The sequence below is a fragment of the Procambarus clarkii genome, chromosome 25 (genome assembly GCF_040958095.1).
Source record: "Procambarus clarkii isolate CNS0578487 chromosome 25, FALCON_Pclarkii_2.0, whole genome shotgun sequence".
Classification (NCBI taxonomy): domain Eukaryota; kingdom Metazoa; phylum Arthropoda; class Malacostraca; order Decapoda; family Cambaridae; genus Procambarus; species Procambarus clarkii.
The window spans coordinates 13,084,909-13,105,396 of record NC_091174.1 but is presented as its reverse complement, the minus strand read 5'-3'; the positions used below and the strand labels follow the sequence as shown (position 1 = coordinate 13,105,396).

Genomic DNA, 20,488 nt, shown 5'->3' with positions numbered 1-20,488 from the left:
GCCACTGAAATAAAGCCAATTTGTATCCTTAACATTGATTATTGCTCTCAGATTGCTGCACCTCGCCCCACCCCCAGGGGGGCACCGCCCCAGACACCACCCCCCCAGGTGCACCGCCCCAGACACCACCCCCCAGGGGGGCACCGCCCCAGACACCACCCCCCAGGTGCACCGCCCCAGACACCACCCCCCAGGTGCACCGCCCCAGACACCACCCCCCAGGGGGGCACCGCCCCAGACACCACCCCCCAGGGGGGCACCGCCCCAGACACCACCACCACCGGGGACTACCTTCGGTGGTGGTGTCTCTGATGGTACTACCCCCCCCCCACACACACGCCCCCCCACACACGCCCCCCCTACACGCCCCCCCTACACGCCCCCCCTACACGCCCCCCTCCCCCCTACACGCCCCCCTCCCCTCACACGCCCCCCTCCCCACAAACGCCCCCCCTCCCCCCTACACGCCCCCCTCCCCCCTACACGCCCCCCTCCCCCCTACACGCCCCCCTCCCCCCTACACGCCCCCCTCCCCCCTACACGCCCCCCTCCCCCCTACACGCCCCCCTCCCCCCTACACGCCCCCCTCCCCCCTACACGCCCCCCTCCCCCCTACACGCCCCCCTCCCCTCACACGCCCCCCTCCCCACACACGCCCCCCTCCCCACACACGCCCCCCCTCCCCCCTACACGCCCCCCTCCCCCCTCCCCGCCCCCCTCCCCTACACGCCCCCCTCCCCCCTACACGCCCCCCTCCCCCCTACACGCCCCCCTCCCCCCTACACGCCCCCTCCCCCCTACACGCCCCCTCCCCCCTACTCGCCCCCCTCCCCTCACACTCCCCCCTCCCCCCTACACGCCCCCCCTCCCCACAAACGCCCCCTCCCCACAAACGCCCCCCTCCCTCACGGGCACGCCACAAACCACCTCAACACACCAACAGTGTGGATATTCCATTAACTCCCTGATGAGATAACTCCTCTTCATTTCGCTCAATTCATTAGTTCAAACGCCGCTGGAAAGACTAATATTTAGAGATGTATGCATATCTCAGCGAGGTGTACTGGGTGTGGTGGTGTGGGGTGTACTGCGTGTGGTGGTGTGGGTGTGGAGTGTACTGGGTGTGGTGGTGTGGGTGTGGAGTGCCCTGGGTGTGGTGGTGTGGAGTGTACTGGGTGTGGTGGCGTGGGTGTGGAGTGTACTGGGTGTGGTGATGTGGGTGTGGGGTGTACTGGGTGTGGTGGCGTGGGTGTGGAGTGTACTGGGTGTGGTAGTGTGGGTGTGGGGTGTACTGGGTGTGGTGGTGTGGGTGTGGAGTGTACTGGGTGTGGTGGTGTGGGTGTGGAGTGTACTGGGTGTGGTGGTGTGGGTGTGGAGTGTACTGGGTGTGGTGGTGTGGGTGTGGAGTGTCCTGGGTGTGGTGGTGTGGAGTGTACGGGGTGTGGTGGCGTGGGTGTGGAGTGTACTGGGAATGGTGGCGTGGGTGTGGAGTGTTCTGGGTGTGGTGGCGTGGGTGTGGAGTGTACTGGGTGTGGTGATGTGGGTGTGGAGTGTACTGGGAATGGTGGCGTGGGTGTGGAGTGTTCTGGGTGTGGTGGCGTGGGTGTGGAGTGTGGTGGTGTGGAGTGTCCTGAGTGTGGTGGTGTGGAGTGTACTGGGTGTGGTGGTGTGGGTGTGGAGTGTACTGGGTGTGGTGGTGTGGAGTGTACTGGGTGTGGTGGTGTGGAGTGTACTGGATGTGGTGGTGTGGGTGTGGAGTGTACTGGGTGTGGTGGTGTGGGTGTGGAGTGTACTGGGTGTGGTGGTGTGGGTGTGGAGTGTACTGGTGTGGGTGTGGAGTGTACTGGGTGTGGTGGTGTGGGTGTGGAGTGTACTGGGTGTGGTGGTGTGGGTGTGGAGTGTCCTGGGTGTGGTGGTGTGGGTGTGGAGTGTCCTGGGTGTGGTGGTGTGGGTGTGGAGTGTATTGGGTGTGGTGGTGTGGGTGTGGAGTGTACTGGGTGTGGTGGTGTTGGTGTGGAGTGTACTGGGTGTGGTGGTGTGGGTGTGGAGTGTACTGGGTGTGGTGGTGTGGGTGTGGAGTGTCCTGGGTGTGGTGGTGTGGAGTGTACTGGGTGTGGTAGCGTGGGTGTGGAGTGTCCTGAGTGTGGTGGTGTGGAGTGTACTGGGTGTGGTGGCGTGGGTGTGGAGTGTTCTGGGTGTGGTGGCGTGGGTGTGGAGTGTCCTGAGTGTGGTGGTGTGGAGTGTACTGGGTGTGGGTGTGGAGTGTACTGGGTGTGGTGGTGTGGATGTGGAGTGTACTGGGTGTGGTGGTGTGGGTGTGGAGTGTCCTGGGTGTGGTGGTGTGGAGTGTACTGGGTGTGGTGGTGTGGGTGTGGAGCGTGTACTGTGGTTGCAACCTGCTCTCGCATAAGACAGCACATATATGACTTACTGCTCACTATTTCCCTTATAAATAAGTACATATATGACATATTCCAAACCATATTTTTTTTCAAGGCACTAACTTTTTCTCTCAGTTTTATTAAACAATAGAGATTTTATACAAAATTTGAAAATATCCTGAGTTACTTTACAATTTATCTAAATATTTTAGTTTACTAATTTTATTAAAATTTATTAGTTTTATTATTTATTAAGTTTTCTTATTTTTATAAAACTGTAATATCAATATAGGTATAGGTTCAGTACTAATTGTAATATCTTGACATACTAAGAAGGTTAGGTTAGGTTGTGGTTTTCTATTCAGCTTTTCAAGGTAAACTGAAATATTCACAATAAATTAGTATGTCACATATGCACTTATTCATAAGCAAGATATTGACTATAAGCAAGTGCGAGAACGGGTTGGTGTCTGGTAGCCTGGGTGTGGAGCCTGTACTGGGTCTGGTAGCTTGGGTGTGGAGCGTGTACTGGGCCTGGTAGCCTGGGTGTGGAGCGTGTACTGGGCCTGGTAGCCTGGGTGTGGAGCGTGTACTGGGTCTGGTAGCCTGGGTGTGGAGCATGTGAGGTGTCTGGTAGCCTGGGTGTGGAGCATGTGAGGTGTCTGGTAGCCTGGGTGTGGAGCGTGTACTGGGTCTGGTAGTGTAGGTCCATCAACGCGAGCATCATCTCTCTCCAGTGATATGTCGGTAACTCAGGTTGATGGTCGAGTATCGAGATTTCCCCAATATTCGATTGACTCAGTCCAGGCCATCTCCTCACTAAACTTACGGCCTCCCCCAAAAAATTTTCTTCAATCAGCGAGCGTCTGATCCAATTGAGAACATTGGCAGTAATCCCACGGGTCTCCACCTTCCTGGTGAGCCGCGCGAGGTACAGTGTTAGGGGCCTCGCCCAGGTCTCCAACCTCTTGGGCTGGACGGTAGAGCGACGGTCTCGCGTCATGCAGGTCGGCGTTCAATCCCCGATCGTCCAAGTGGTTGGATACCATTCTTTCCCCCTCCGTCCCATCCCAAATCATTATCCTGATCCCTTCCAAGTGGTATTAAGTCGTAATGGCTTGGCGCTTTCCCCCCCTGATAGTTTCCTCCCCCTCGCCCAGGTCAAGATGGATGACTTGAGAGGTATTAATGTCGACAGCCTCGAGTACACTTGTAATAAACTTGTAATAAATTTGTTCCATCTTGGCTTAACGTGTTTATGACGTATTGGAACGTTGTTACAACTTCCTAAATATGTAAAATAAAAAGTGCTATATTGGTTGTTATAACTGGTTAGGTGTTAAAACGTGTTCGAACGTTGTACCAACGTCGTAGTTTCGGTGTGTGTTTAGCGGGTTTTGACTATATAGCAGCTAGAAGACATGTGGAGTATAAGGGGCTGGGACAGGATGGACGTAAGGACAGGTGCCCAGCCACTAGCACCATCAGGGATCGAACACCGGCTTGCAGGAAGCACGCCCGTCGCTGTTTCCGACTTGTCAAAGTGGCTACCTTACCTTGAGGTGTTTTCGGGGCTTAGCGTCCCGGTGGCCCGGTCGTCGACCAGGCCTCCTACGTCCTAGGGTTACAATCGTGAAGTAGCACAGTGGCCTACGTCCTCGGCTCACAATCGTGAAGTAGCACAGTGGCCTGCGTCCTCGGCTCACACTCGACATACCCGGGTTTAATCCTCAAGTAAGCTATAAACGGTTGAGCACGTTTCCATTTACCTGATGCCTCTATTTCCTCCCCTAGCAGTAATATAGGTACACGGGAGTCAGGCAACTGTTGTGGGTTGCATGCTGGGGAAGGTCAGGAGGTGACCCAGGAACGCCTCCATATGCCTAAGTCGGGCTTATACTCTACTTGGAAATTCCCTTACTATTCCCTGCGGAAATTCCCGTTCCGAACAACGGGAATTATATATAACTGGCACTGGTGTAATTCTATATTCCATATACAGAGGCATATTGGTGGTGGGTGGTGGTGGTGTTAGAGATTTAGCTACTCGGAACAAGTTCCAAGTAGCACGGGCTATGGTGAGCCCGTAGTGGACTTACCTGGCACAGGAGCGGGGCAAGTAGCACGGGCTATGGTGAGCCCGTAGTGGACTGACCTGGCACAGGAGCGGGGCAAGTAGCACGGGCTATGGTGAGCCCGTAGTGGACTTACCTGGCACAAGAGCGGGGCAAGTAGCGCGGGCTATGGTGACCCCGTAGTGGACGTACCTGGCACAGGAGCGGGGCAAGTAGCACGGGCTATGGTGAGCCCGTAGTGGACGTACCTGGCACAGGAGCGGTGCTGGAGTGGTGAGTGGACAGTTCCGTCTCTAATATAGTGGTGCCACAGGCGAGACCCTCACTCTGGACGGTAGAGCGACGGTCTCGCGTCATGCAGGTCGGCGTTCAATCCCCGACCGTGCAATCATGCCCATACGAGTGGTTGGGCACCATTCCTTTCCTCCCGTCCCTCCCCAAATCCTTATTCTGACGCCTTCGAAGTGCTATATAGTCATAACGACTTGGCGCTTTCTCCTTATAGTTCCCTTCCCTTCTTCCCCCCCCCCCAATTAGGCATAATGTTGCCATAATCTACCCCCCCCCCCCCCCCCGTGTGTACTCCCCTTTCTCCTTATCACCAATCGTCTTCAGATCTCTTACCAATCATTTCTGTGTTGTTTATTTGATATAATAATTTCGTCTAATCTGCTAATTATCTGCATAATATTGTTTGCAGCATGTGACAATGATGTGGGAAGTTGGTGGTAAATATTAATGTGAGTGGGTGTTACTCACGGTGTGTTATTCACGGTGTGTTACTCACGGTGTGTTACTCACGGTGTTACTCTTGCTGCAGCATCCTGTTCGCGGACATCTGCGGGTTCACTACTCTCTCCGACCAGTGCACCGCTGAGGAACTGGTGAGGCTGCTCAGTGAACTCTTCGCGCGGTGAGTACCTGCCTCTCTCTCTCTCACTTGCTCTCTCAACACCTGCCTCTCTCTCTCTCACTTGCTCTCTCAACACCTGCCTCTCTCTCTCTCACTTGCTCTCTCAACACCTGCCTCTCTCTCACTTACTTACTCTCTCAACACCTGCCTCTCTCTCTCTCACTTGCTTTCTCAACACCTGCCTCTCTCTCACTTACTCTCTCAACACCTGCCTCTACATCTGCCTTTATGGTTGTCCTCTATACGACTATTTGAATCTCTACACCTGTATCCTCCTCCTCCTATACCTGTATCCTCCTCACTATACCTGTATCCTCCTCCTCCTATACCTGTATCCTCCTCCTCCTATACCTGTATCCTCCTCCTCCTATACCTGTATCCTCCTCCTCCTATACCTGTATCCTCCTCCTCCTACACCTGTATATATATAATGTGGCTTCCTGTCCCCTGACACCATGACATATTACTATGGTGTTTAGAGGTGTTTAAAAATTCCCTTTTGAACACGGTGAGAGGAAGGCTAGTTACATCCTTCATGTTAAAATGGAAAGTGCTGACAAGTTTTGGGCCTTTAATGTTGATAAAATTGTCTCTCGGCTTACCTATTGTAACTCTGCTTTTCAACGGGGATGTTTTGCACTTCCTGCCATGCTTCCTGGTCACGCACTCCATTACTTTGATTCAGTTTATACACGAATATGCATGCCCGAAACGCTTTGCGTAATAGTGGCTTTAGGCATTGTATGTACTAGCTCTACCTATAAGTCAACCAATCCTTGTAAAAATTTATTGTATGTATGTACCTTACCTAAATAAAATTGTATTGTAATTGTATTGAATATCGTACGCTGGTGTTGATAGCGTCCAGATTATGTGTGAGGCGGGTTAGGAAAGTTGTTGGGTGCCAGCTCATGTGTAAGGGTGGGTTGTTGTTGTTCTTTAAGATTGGCTACCTGGAACAAAAAGTTCCAGTAGCACGGGCTATGGCGAGCCCGTAGGAGGGCGGGTGGATTCGGGCGAGTAGGCGGGCTGGGCCAAGGGGGGTTATCTTGAGATCTTGAGATGATTTCGGGGCTTAGCGTCCCCGCGGCCCGGTCATTGGCCAGGCCTTAAGGGGGAAGTCATTGCCCATGATGTGCCTTCACCCACCAATATTACCCAAGGCAAGATGTCCGGTGACACGCCCTTGTAGACGACACATTAACTACATTAACCCTCGTCATCTCTCCTTGGATGGCTAATAACGTATAAGAAAAATGCACAGAAAAAAAAATACAAAATCTTTAAATGAGAAGTTTCTCATTTGACCACAAAGGCAACTTTTCAAGATCTGGCGGGAACTTTTGGTCACCATGGAGACGGTGAGGGTGCAACCAACTCCTGGATCACTGTGGACTATAATAAGGTCAAGTGTGGTGCTTCCCAGTGGCTCCTCCTGTCGTTAGTTCCATCACCTCCTCTCCTCTCTAGCCTAGTTACTCATCTCTATAATCAAACATTAACATGTGTGTTTAAAACAACTAAAAACTACTCGTCACCTGAAGCCACCTAACATCTCCTGAAGACCACGTTCGTCACCTACTGTAGGTGAGCAACTTGGTAATCTCGCTCATAATAACTGAATGAGTGGGTTTGATATCAATAATAACTGAATGAGTGGGTTTGATATGAATAATAACTGAATGAGTGGGTTTGATATCAATAATAACTGAATGAGTGGGTTTGATATGAATAATAACTGAATGAGTGGGTTTGATATCAATAATAACTGAATGAGTGGGTTTGATATGAATAATAACTGAATGAGTGGGTTTGATATGAATAATAACTGAATGAGTGGGTTTGATATGAATAATAACTGAATGAGTGGGTTTGATATGAATAATAACTGAATGAGTGGGTTTGATATGAATAATAACTGAATGAGTGGGTTTGATATCAATAATAACTGAATGAGTGGGTTTGATATCAATAATAACTGAATGAGTGGGTTTGATATGAATAATAACTGAATGAGTGGGTTTGATATCAATAATAACTGAATGAGTGGGTTTGATATGAAGTGCTTCTGCTATATCATATCACCTGTTGTCGCTATATATGTTGACTATTTCAGTGTTGCTGGTCGGGATCTTTCTGATGATAGCCTGGTTGTGTATGTTAAAAATGTGATCTTTAAATGAGTCATGATGTTTGTGCATAGTTTCCTGACTATATTGTGGAAATATTGGGACTGATAGTCCTCAAGTGGACATGTTACAGCATAACAGCATTGTTTTGTCCAACATGTGCCCACAGTACCCACATGCAGGTGTGTGAGGGCTGCCCACAGTACCCACATGCAGGTGTGTGAGGGCTGCTCACAGTACCCACATGCAGGTGTGTGAGGGCTGCTCACAGTACCCACATGCAGGTGTGTGAGGGCTGCCCACAGTACCTCACATGCAGGTGTGTGAGGGCTGCCCACAGTACCCACATGCAGGTGTGTGAGGGCTGCTCACAGTACCCACATGCAGGTGTGTGAGGGCTGCTCACAGTACCCACATGCAGGTGTGTGAGGGCTGCCCACAGTACCCACATGCAGGTATGTGAGGGCTGCTCACAGTACCCACATGCAGGTGTGTGAGGGCTGCTCACAGTACCCACATGCAGGTGTGTGAGGGCTGCCCACATTACCCACATGCAGGTCTGAGGTAGCACTACCACGCCTGCTACACCCGCCACCACGCCTGCTACACCCGCCACCACGCCTGCTACACCCGCCACCACGCCTGCTACACCCGCCACCACGCCTGCTACACCCGCCACCACGCCTGCTACACCCGCCACCACGCCTGCTACACCCGCCACCACGCCTGCTACACCCGCCACCACGCCTGCTACACCCGCCACCACGCCTGCTACACCCGCCACCACGCCTGCTACACCCGCCACCACGCCTGCTACACCCGCCACCACGCCTGCTACACCAGCCACCACGCCTGCTACACCAGCCACCACACCTGCTACACCAGCCACCACACCTGCTACACCAGCCACCACACCTGCTACACCAGCCACCACACCTGCTACACCCGCCACCACGCCTGCTACACCAGCCACCACACCTGCTACACCCACATGTGGAGGGTAGTGCAACAATACCTCTGGTATTAAGGGAATCGCCACCTGGGTTCAGCGGCCCGGTTTAATATGGAGACATTTGGTGTAGTGAAGACATGGAGGGGGAAGCCATCTATATATCCAGGAGACACACGTACACGGAGACACACGTGCACGGAGACACACGTACACGGAGACACGTACACGGAGACACACGTGCACGGAGACACACGTACGCGGAGACACGTGCACGGAGACACACGTACAGAGAGACACACGTACAGGGAGACACACGTACAGGGAGACACACGTACAGGGAGACACACGTACAGGGAGACACACGTACAGGGAGACACACGTACAGGGAGACACACGTACAGGGAGACACACGTACACGGAGACACACGTACACGGAGACACACGTACACGGAGACACACGTGCACCATAACTCTTGATATCTATCTTTAACGTGTACTAAACATGGTACATTCACTTATTAACTATTCAAACACCGCGAGACTAATGTTGCATGCTAATGTTAATTCAGAAAGAGATAACATAGAAATATCAAAGCCAGGATGTGTGTTTGCGGAATGTTAATAACATTCGGCAGTTTCACATTTTAAATTATAACCCAAACTACAGAAATATCCTCGGCTTAATTATTAGCCCTTAAATCCCGTTGATTAAAAAAGTGTGTCAAAAAGTAATGAATTATCCATATTATTATTCATTATCAATCAAAGGAATTTACAAACGCGACTGTGTTATTAATGTACCAGATCGCGGTTATCGTGGGTTTTTTTTTTACTAAGAGAATTAATTATGTAATAAAGAGATTAGGGAGCCGGGAGCGCCGCCCCCTCATGGTGGAGTACAAGGGTTACTGACTTGTCACTCACTTGCACCACCCGGAGGGGTCAGAGGTCACTCCTCACTCCACCTGGTCACCAAAGGCTCAACACGACCAGGGGCCAGATTCACGAAGCGGTTACGCAAGCACTTACGAACGTGTGTACATCTTTTCTCAATCTTTGACGGCTTTGGTTACATTTATTAAACAGTTTACAAGCATGAAAACTTCCCATTCAACTGTTGTTATTGTTATAAACAGCCTCCTGGTGCTTCGGAGCTCATTAACTGTTTAATAATTGTAAACAAAGCCGCCAAAGATTGAGAAAAGATGGACAGGTTCGTAAGTGCTTGCGTAACTGCTTCGTGAATCTAGCCCCCTGGTCACCATAAAAATAACTTGCCCTTAGTACTGTGCTGTCCAATGGTCGACGAGTCATTTGTTGAGTGTCTGAGAACAATATATATTGTTGTAGTCCACCACCACTGTAGTCCTCTGGGTCCAAGAAATGTGTAAGTACTTCATTCATAATGATGTACTGTCGGGAATCTTAGCGAAGTATCCAAAGTGTGAGTGTGTGTGTGTGTGTGTGTGTGTGTGTGTGTGTGTGTGTGTGTGTGTGTGTGTGTGTGTGTGTGTGTGTGTGTGTACTCACCTAGTTGTGCTTGCGAGGGTTGAGCTCTGGCTCTTTGGTCCCGCCTCTCAACCGTCAATCAACAGGTGTACAGGTTCCTGAGCCTATTGGGCTCTATCATATCTACACTTGAAACTGTGTATGGAGTCAGCCTCCACCACATTGCTTCCTAATGCATTCCATTTGTCAACCACTCTGACAAATGACACTCTGTGTGTGTTTGTGTGTGTGTGTGTGTGTGTGTGTGTGTGTGTGTGTGTGTGTGTGTGTGTGTGTGTGTGTGTGTAACGTTAACAATTGTGCAACTATCTTGAAAAGATTGTTACTTGCTTAGCTATATGAATTGTGGAGTTCAGTTCCTTCCAACCTCCTGAACCCGTTATGTGCTTCTGTAACCCATTCCACCACCGCCCACGGGATGGGTATGGGGTGCATAATAAAGAAAGAAGTTGAATTGAACTGGCGATATATTTTGTGTGGTTAATTCCCGGTGACTCGTTGTTCTCCAAGAGCAACGGCAGCCTAACTTGATGTTACAACGTTGGGTTTCTGATGGTAGGTGTGGTGGCGGTGGTGGTAGTGGTAGTGGTGGTGGTGGTGGTAGTGGTAGTAGTGGTAGTGGTAGTGGTGGTCGTGGTAGTGGTAGTGGTGGTAGTGGTGGTGGTGCACCAGGAGAAGCGAAGGAGGTGCAGGACGCAGGATAAATGGTGAAAGAATAACTGAAAAAAAATCCGTCAGCCTCGTTGGGGAAGGGAAAGTGGGCTAAATATAGATAATTACTGGGCAGACTGAAAGCATATGGAGGGAAGGTGGTGGGCTGGTAGTGGGGGGGGGGAGGTGGTGGTGGGCTGGTAGTGGGAGGGGGAGGTGGTGGTGGTGGGCTGGTAGTGGGAGGGGGAGGTGGTGGTGGGCTGGTAGTGGGAGGGGGGAGGTGGTGGTGGGCTGGTAGTGGGGGGGGTGAGAGTTGGTGGGCTGGTAGTTGGGGGAGAGAGGTGGTGGTGGGCTGGTAGTGGGGAGGGGGGAGAGGTGGTGGTGGGCTGGTAGTGGGAAGGGGGGGAGGTGGTGGGCTGGTAGTTGGGGGAGAGAGGTGGTGGTGGGCTGGTAGTGGGGAGGGGGAAGAGGTGGTGGTGGGCTGGTAGTGGGGAGAGGGAGAGGAGGTGGAGGTGGGCTGGTAGTGGGGAGAGGGAGAGGAGGTGGAGGTGGGCTGGTAGTGGGGAGAGGGAGAGGAGGTGGAGGTGGGCTGGTAGTGGGGAGAGGGAGAGGAGGTGGAGGTGGGCTGGTAGTGGAGGAGGAGGTGGGCTTAAGGAGGAGGGATGGTGAGGATAGTGAGAATGGTGAGGATGAGGGTTGTAAGGGCAAGGGAAAGATAGCTGAAATTGTAGGAGAATGATGGCTATAAAGGAAGGTGGGTGGGTTAAATGAGGACGACGACAATGACTACGATGACGACGATGATGAGGAGGATAATGATGATGATGGTGATGATGATGACTGGGGGGGTGGGGGAGGGGGGGCAGTATGGAAGAGAGGGGAGAATACCCACCTGGAAGCGGGTAAAAATAGTGACCGAGGTCAACAATGACGGCTTGGAAAAACATTGAAAACCTTGATGTCGAGGGTGTTTGTCCCGGGGGCGGGAGGCAGGGGTTGTCCAGTACCTGTACACCACATGTACACCACCACCTGTAGCCCACCACCTGTAGCCCACCAGCTGTAGCCCACCACCTGTATACCACCACCTCTACACCACCTCTACACCACCACCTGTACACCACCTCTACACCACCTGTACACCACCTGTACACCACCACCTGTACACCACCTCTACACCACTTGTACACCACCACCTGTAGACTACCTGTACACCACCAATTGTAGACTACCTGTACACCACCTGTACACCACCACTTGTAGACTACCTGTACACCACCTGTAGACCATCTCCCACAGCAGGTGGTCACGCTGTCTCACCTGTGTGTGTGTGTGTGTGTGTGTGTGTGTGTGTGTGTGTGTGTGTGTGTGTGTGTGTGTGTGTGTGTGTGTGTGTTTACTAGTTGTGTTTTTGCGGGGGTTGAGCTTTGCTCTTTCGGACCGCCTCTCAACTGTCAATCAACTATTTACTAACTACTTTTTTTTTCTTCTTCCACACCACACACACACACACACCCCAGGAAGCAGCCCGTGACAGCTGACTAACTCCCAGGTACCTATTTACTGCTAGGTAACAGGGGCACTTAGGGTGAAAGAAACTTTGCCCATTTGTTTCTGCCTTGTGTGTGTGTGTGTGTGTGTGTGTGTGTGTTAGGGGACCGGGATGTGGTTGTGGGGCTCCGCCTTCTAGCTCCAGTGTTCTTGCGCTTATGTTTCCTGCTGCTAAAACCTGGCAGTACACAACTGTTACAGGTGTGTACCAACACAAACCCATTTGTCCAGTTGCGGGAATACATTACAGTAACTACATAAGCCCTTCCAGTTACTGGAATACATTAGGGTAACAGTATACTCCCATTCTTGTATTTACTCGTAACTTGTATTTATTTTAAATTTCTGTTACATGTGTTTGTCAGGGAAACTGATGAGGTTTTCAAGTTATATTTCAGTGTCACCTGAGGTACTGGGAGCTATAAGATAACAGGTCTTCAGCGATGACAGACTTACAAGTTTGGTACAGTCACAGCGCCCGCCCGTGTGTTAAAGAGAAATACATGTCATAGATATAATAGAGCAAAAAATGGACGGTTAGAAACTGCTTGGAGAAAATGATCTAGTTTTCTCTTGAAGATGTCCACGGTTGTTCCGGCAATATTTCTGATGCTCGCTGGTAGGACGTTGAACAACCGCGGACCTCTGATGTTCATACAGTGTTCTCTGATTGTGCCTAACCTCCACCATCTCCAGAACTCTTGAACTAAGAGGCTTATGCTACCAGAATAGCTTCAAGGAGCTAAATTTGACCACCCTAGAGAGAAGAAACAAAGGATATGATTGCAACATGCAAGATACCGAGGGAGGATAGAATCAGGTGGATAAGAACAGTTTTTTAAAGTTGAGAGAAAGTACAACAAGACGGCATAAGTGAAAGCTGTGAACGCAAGTGAATCGAAGAACTATAATGAAATATTTAGTCTGTGCAAGTGGTCAACCAATGGAACACACCGAGTGACGAAGTTGCTGCGAAAGTCGCCTCCATCGACAGCTTTAAGGTCACATTAGACCAAGAAGTCGACCGTCAGAATGGTTTAAGTTTAATGCCCCAGGTAACAATCGGGAGCCGGTCGGCCGAGCGGACAGCACGCTGGACTTGTGATCCTGTGGTCCTGGGTTCGATCCCAGGCGCCGGCGAGAAACAATGGGCAGAGTTTCTTTCACCCTATGCCCCTGTTACCTAGCAGTAAAATAGGTACCTGGGTGTTAGTCAGCTGTCACGGGCTGCTACCTGGGGGTGGAGGCCTGGTCGAGGACCGGGCCGCGGGGACACTTAAAGCCCCGAAATCATCTCAAGATAAGATAACAAGGCTCAGATAGGCTGGGCATTAAGATCCAGGCCCTCACTCCACCGTGGACACTGACCTGGAAGCATGGCGAGCTGTGAAAAATACCTCCCTTGAAAAGCAGCAGAGGCTCAATATATACGCCGCGAGAGAACTCCATCAACATGAAGGACCCGAGACTGTTTACCATTCTCTCATTAAACATGTGACAATGGCCGACCTCTCACGATATTCAAGAGACAACTTTATAATCACCTACAATGGATACCTGATCAACCGGGCTGTGATTCCTATGTCAAGCTGGGAACAGCCGCGTCTAACAGTCCAGTTGACCACATCACTACCAAGGAGGCCTAGTCACACCGCGGGGACGGTGGTCCTCGGAACCAACATAAGGTAACCGCAAGGTAACCACTATTACCAATACTACCACCAACACCACTATTACAAATGGGATTTTCTCATTGATACAACACGTTAATGTGATTTATTTGTTCACACTACCAATACTACCACCAATACCACTATTACAATATACTACTTTTACATCTACCACACGCAACACCTCGTGTGTGTCACCACACGCAACACCTCGTGTGTGTCACCACACGCGACACCTCGTGTGTGGCACCACACGCGACACCTCGTGTGTGTCACCACACGCAACACCTCGTGTGTGTCACCACACGCAACACCTCATGTGTGTCACCACACGCGACACCTCGTGTGTGTCACCACACGCGACACCTCGTGTGTGTCACCACACGCGACACCTCGTGTGTGTCACCACACGCAACACCTCGTGTGTAGCACCACACACTACACGACCCATCTTCTGGCACCACACATGCACAATACCATGTCGACTTATGGTGTAATTAGCCGGTGGAACCTTTACTCTCACAAGATGATGTGTGAGAGAGCACATGATCACGGCATTACTGGGGAAAGTTGTCATTGTTGACATAACCGTGCGAGGGAGAGATGGGGGGGAGGGGTAAATTGATGCCTTTCGTGCACGATTATGTGTGCGTGTTGATGTCTGGGTCATGGTGTGGTACACTGTCAGGTGTGGTGGTGGTGGGTCATGGTGTGGTACACTGTCAGGTGTGGTGGGTCATGGTGTGGTACACTGTCAGGTGTGGTGGGTCATGGTGTGGTACACTGTCAGGTGTGGTGGGTCATGGTGTGGTACACTGTCAGGTGTGGTGGGTCATGGTGTGGTACACTGTCAGGTGTGGTGGTGGTGGGTCATGGTGTGGTACACTGTCAGGTGTGGTGGTGGTGGGTCATGGTGTGGTACACTGTCAGGTGTGGTGGTGGTGGGTCATGGTGTGGTACACTGTCAGGTGTGGTGGTGGTGGGTCATGGTGTGGTACACTGTCAGGTGTGGTGGTGGTGGGTCATGGTGTGGTACACTGTCAGGTGTGGTGGTGGTGGGTCATGGTGTGGTACACTGTCAGGTGTGGTGGGTCATGGTGTGGTACACTGTCAGGTGTGGTGGTGGTGGGTCATGGTGTGGTACACTGTCAGGTGTGGTGGGTCATGGTGTGGTACACTGTCAGGTGTGGTGGGTCATGGTGTGGTACACTGTCAGGTGTGGTGGGTCATGGTGTGGTACACTGTCAGGTGTGGTGGGTCATGGTGTGGTACACTGTCAGGTGTGGTGGTGGTGGGTCATGGTGTGGTACACTGTCAGGTGTGGTGGGTCATGGTGTGGTACACTGTCAGGTGTGGTGGGTCATGGTGTGGTACACTGTCAGGTGTGGTGGTGGTGGGTCATGGTGTGGTACACTGTCAGGTGTAGTGGGTCATGGTGTGGTACACTGTCAGGTGTGGTGGTGGGTCATGGTGTGGTACACTGTCAGATGGTGGTGGTGGGTCATAGTGTGGTACACTGTCAGATGGTGGTGGTGGGTCATGGTGTGGTACACTGTCAGGTGTGGTGGTGGATCATGGTGTGGTACACTGTCAGGTGTGGTGGTGGGTCATGGTGTGGTACACTGTCAGATGGTGGTGGTGGGTCATGGTGTGGTACACAGTCAGATGGTGGTGGTGGGTCATGGTGTGGTACACTGTCAGGTGTGGTGGGTCATGGTGTGGTACAGTGTCAGGTGATGGTGGTGGGTCATGGTGTGGTACACTGTCAGGTGTGGTGGTGGGTCATGGTGTGGTTCACTGTCAGATGGTGGTGGTGGGTCATGGTGTGGTACACTGTCAGGTGTGGTGGTGGGTCATGGTGTGGTACACTGTCAGATGGTGGTGGTGGGTCATGGTGTGGTACACTGTCAGATGGTGGTGGTGGGTCATGGTGTGGTACACTGTCAGATGGTGGTGGTGGGTCATGGTGTGGTACAGTGTCAGATGGTGGTGGTGGGTCATGGTGTGGTACACTGTCAGGTGTGGTGGGTCATGGTGTGGTACAGTGTCAGGTGATGGTGGTGGGTCATGGTGTGGTACACTGTCAGGTGATGGTGTTGGAAGCGTGCGTGTGTGTGTGTGTGGGGCAGTAGTGAGTATACACTCTGTGTTTAACACACTAAACACTTTTATTTGGAGTCTCTAATTTATTGAGTGTCGTGTTATAATGAATAGACTTGTTTTCATTATACATATTGTACAATTATGATGATCTCTCTCTCAGGTTAGGCTATCATTATTACCTTTATATTTTATGAATGAATAATGTACTCTAATTCTGTAAACAAGTGGCCTAAGTAAATTATAATATACAACCATTTATTGCTCAAGATAGTAATTAGGACCTGATGTAATTTGATCAAGTATATGAAGCAAATTATAATTAACTGATGCACCTTAAATGTAAATTCCTTAGACCATTAGGGTACAGTTCCTGAACCCATTACATAACACTGTAACTCACGACGGGTATGGCGGCCCATAAGCACCGAATCACCTTCTGTGGTTGATTGTTCAATAAACCCCTGAACTATATGTTTAACACATCTCTCACTCTGTCCATGGAGGACAGAAGAAAATATATATATATATGCTGGTTAGCATTGTAAATGTGTGGCCACGTCTGTGGTAGAAAATAATATTATAATCAAATCAAATACAATATCATTCCTCAGGCCTGGTGTTGTTTATCTTCACGTCCCGCCAAATATAATCCTCAGATCAGGTATTTTTGGGAGTGGCCTTAATGTGTTATCAAGAAACAGCACCTAAACAGCCAGTATAAATATCTTGACGGAAAGAGCTCAGCACCTGAGAGACACTAAAGTTTTCACTGTAAAGTGAAAAAGAGTAAAAACCTGGCCAAACTTGTCACTGATAGATGTTATACTTTAAGAGTTTATCGTGTAATATCGCAGTAGTAAATAGTTACAGGTAGTTCTATAAGGTAGTGAAGAGCAGAGTGCTGACAGCAGTGTGAACACGGAGATGAGAGTACACATTAATGTGTAGATGTTTTACCTGTACGGCTACGTCAGCTGGGACAAAGCCCTTACATACAACATCTCATCCACACATTAAAGACGGCTCTCATCTCGGGTCGTGTGTACAGTAATATAAACATGTCTCATTGAATATGACTGCATATTCTGTATTTACTATCTTCTGATTTAGGGCTTCTATCCCTCTGACTATTTTCTTAGCATCAGGGCTTAGCTGAAATAGGAAATTTCAACTAAGCCCTGATGCTAAGAAAATAGTCAGAGGGATAGAAGCCCTAAATCAGAAGATAGTAAATACAGAATATGCGGTCATATTCAGTGAGACATGTTTAAAAGAAAACCTGCTGCCAGTATACACCATTAATATAAACTTATACATTTTTGTGTGCGTGAGGCAGGTTTGACCGGCTGGCGGCGGAGCACCACTGCCTGAGGATCAAACTGCTGGGGGACTGTTACTACTGCGTCAGTGGACTGCCGGAGGCCAGACCGGACCACGCGCACTGCTGCGTCGAGATGGGACTCGACATGATCGAGGCTATTGCGTAAGTGTTCCCTCTTCCTCCCAGTTTGTACTGCATTTGTTTTCCAGGGATATTCCAGCGTGAGACACTCCAGCTGGGGCTGTGTGTTGATCTTATCAGTAAGCGGCGGATGGGGTTCAGAACTGCATTGTGAAATCTCGGTGGTAATGTTGCTGTGAGATTGATTTCCTCCGAGAAATGTGGCATTTTCCCAACACTGGTGACATTTGCCCTGTTGTGGCGTCTGTAAGTCTATTTTCCCATGCACGTGTGTTTCCTCCAGGCCTTATGCGATGCAGGTGTGCTTGTGTAGGTGTGTAGGTGTGCAGGTGTGCTTGTGTTCTTGTTCACCTTCAAGAACATAAGTGGTTCAGAGAGGGAGAAATTCTCGTACTATCTCGCAGGTCTTAGACGTTGCTGTTTCTGTGTTATAATGATTTCATTATCTAACTTGCTTTATATCCCAGCCTTGTATTGACCCCTGTTGCTCCCAGCCTTGTATTGACCCCTGTTCCTCCCAGCCTTGTATTGTCCCTTGTTCCTCCCAGCCTTGTATTGACCCTTGTTCCTCCCAGCCTTGTATTGTCCCTTGTTCCTCCCAGCCTTGTATTGACCCCTGTTGCTCCCAGCCTTGTATTGACCGCTGTTGCTCCCAGCCTTGTATTGTCCCTTGTTCCTCCCAGCCTTGTATTGACCCCTGTTGCTCCCAGCCTTGTATTGACCCCTGTTGCTCCCAGCCTTGTATTGACCCCTGTTGCTCCCAGCCTTGTATTGACCCCTGTTGCTCCCAGCCTTGTATTGACCCCTGTTGCTCCCAGCCTTGTATTGACCCCTGTTGCTCCCAGCCTTGTATTGACCCCTGTTGCTCCCAGCCTTGTATTGACCCCTGTTCCTTCCAGCCTTGTATTGACCCCTGTTGCTCCCAGCCTTGTATTGACCCCTGTTGCTCCCAGCCTTGTATTGGCCCCTGTTCCTTCCAGCCTTGTATTGACCCCTGTTGCTCCCAGCCTTGTATTGACCCCTGTTGCTCCCAGCCTTGTATTGACCCCTGTTGCTCCCAGCCTTGTATTGACCCCTGTTGCTCTCAGCCTTGTATTGACCCCTGTTGCTCCCAGCCTTGTATTGACCCCTGTTGCTCCCAGCCTTGTATTGACCCCTGTTGCTCCCAGCCTTGTATTGACCCCTGTTGCTCCCAGCCTTGTATTGACCCCTGTTGCTCCCAGCCTTGTATTGACCGCTGTTCCTCCCAGCCTTGTATTGACCCCTGTTGCTCCCAGCCTTGTATTGACCCCTGTTGCTCCCAGCCTTGTATTGACCGCTGTTCCTCCCAGCCTTGTATTGACCGCTGTTCCTCCCAGCCTTGTATTGACCGCTGTTCCTCCCAGCCTTGTATTGACCCCTGTTCCTCCCAGCCTTGTATTGACCCCTGTTGCTCCCAGCCTTGTATTGACCGCTGTTCCTCCCAGCCTTGTATTGACCGCTATTCCTCCCAGCCTTGTATTGACCCCTGTTCCTCCCAGCCTTGTATTGACCGCTGTTCCTCCCAGCCTTGTATTGACCGCTGTTGCTCCCAGCCTTGTATTGACCCCTGTTCCTCCCAGCCTTGTATTGACCCCTGTTCCTCCCAGCCTTGTATTGACCGCTGTTGCTCCCAGCCTTGTATTGACCCCTGTTCCTCCCAGCCTTGTATTGACCGCTGTTCCTCCCAGCCTTGTATTGACCGCTGTTCCTCCCAGCCTTGTATTGACCGCTGTTCCTCCCAGCCTTGTATTGATGACAGCTTCAACCATCGTCCACAGAGTATGATGATCAGCCTCTTAACAGTGAATGCTTGAAATACAAAAATATATATTCCTATTCTTAACTCTGTTACCAAGTTATATAATGACGAATTTCCTCTTCACATTCTCATAATGATTTGCCACTCCGTCAAAAATTCAACCTCCTAACTTACCCGGAATAGTACGAACCCAAGCAACCCACCTAACCTATCGAGTCCGAGGCATAGAAAACATAAATATTTGCATATCGTTACTTGCCATAGTAGGTTGCATTTGTTACGTTGGTTAGCATAACGTAAACAACACGACCTGTTATTTGAGAGGACGGGTTGGGGTGTGAGATGGAGAGAGGGGGAGCCGGTCGGCCGAGCGGACAGCACGCTGGACTTGTGATCCGTGGTCCTGGGTTCGATCCCAGGCGCCGGCGAGAAACAATGGGCAGAGTTTCTTTCACCCTATGCCCCTGTTACCTAGCAGTAAAATAGGTACCTGGGTGTTAGTCAGCTGTCACGGGCTGCTTCCTGGGGGTGGAGGCCTGGTCGAGGACCGGGCCGCGGGGACACTAAAGCCCCGAAATCATCTCAAGATAGCCTCAAGAGGGGCAGTGAGTGAACTTCCTGGCCCGCCACAGTGTTCCCTTAACTTGTCCTCTTAAAAATAACGTCGCTTTTGGCCGTTTGCCCGTTTGGCCGAAAGTAGATGTAATTTGAAAATAAAAAAAAAATGAAAATAAATTTGGGATTTTTTTGTTCAACAACAGTAAGTTAAGGGTCCTCTGATAGTTTAGGTGAACAGGAAATTCTCAAAGTTTCAAAACGTTATGAAAAACGTTAATTGAAAGTTTCCTCTCCTAACCTTTCCCTTAACCCGTGTGTGTGTGTGTGTGTGTGTGTGTGTGTGTGTGTGTGTGTGTGTGTGTGTGTGTGTGTGTGTGTGTGTGTGTGTGTGTGTGGCCAGCAGGACCTCACTGATGAATCAGGTGGGTGATGTAGTGAGGACATTACTTATGGATCACCCTCCCTCACACCTGGGGAAAAATCACAAAGCAATCAGTATATAAATTACATTAATGAACTCTTGAATTAGACAATGGAAAGTCTGTATTCCATAACAGTGCTTGACTTACCTTTGTGTACTGTATACTGCAAGACTTACTGAAGTACTGACTTACGTAGATGATGAGTATTTGACTGACATATCTGGTCTCCAGTTGCTGGGATGGAGCTTTCATAAGGTGTAATAACAAAGGTATTTTTCTCTAATATAATTACTATTATTGTATAATGTGGATTAACTCAAGGTAGGGTTTGG

The 20,488-nt window shown here is 50.3% G+C and overlaps 1 protein-coding gene across 6 annotated transcripts in view; it reads left to right on the top strand.

Annotated features, from left to right (window-relative positions):
• LOC123756565 (adenylate cyclase type 5) overlaps positions 1-20,488 on the top strand; it is an 814,648-nt gene that overhangs the window by 677,245 nt on the left and 116,915 nt on the right. For all 6 annotated transcript variants that reach the window (XM_069331338.1, XM_069331335.1, XM_069331336.1 and 3 more), the window contains 2 exons: positions 5,277-5,369; positions 17,271-17,417. In XM_069331338.1, coding sequence (XP_069187439.1) covers positions 5,277-5,369; positions 17,271-17,417 — 240 coding nt within the window. The remainder of the gene's footprint in view (positions 1-5,276; positions 5,370-17,270; positions 17,418-20,488) is intronic.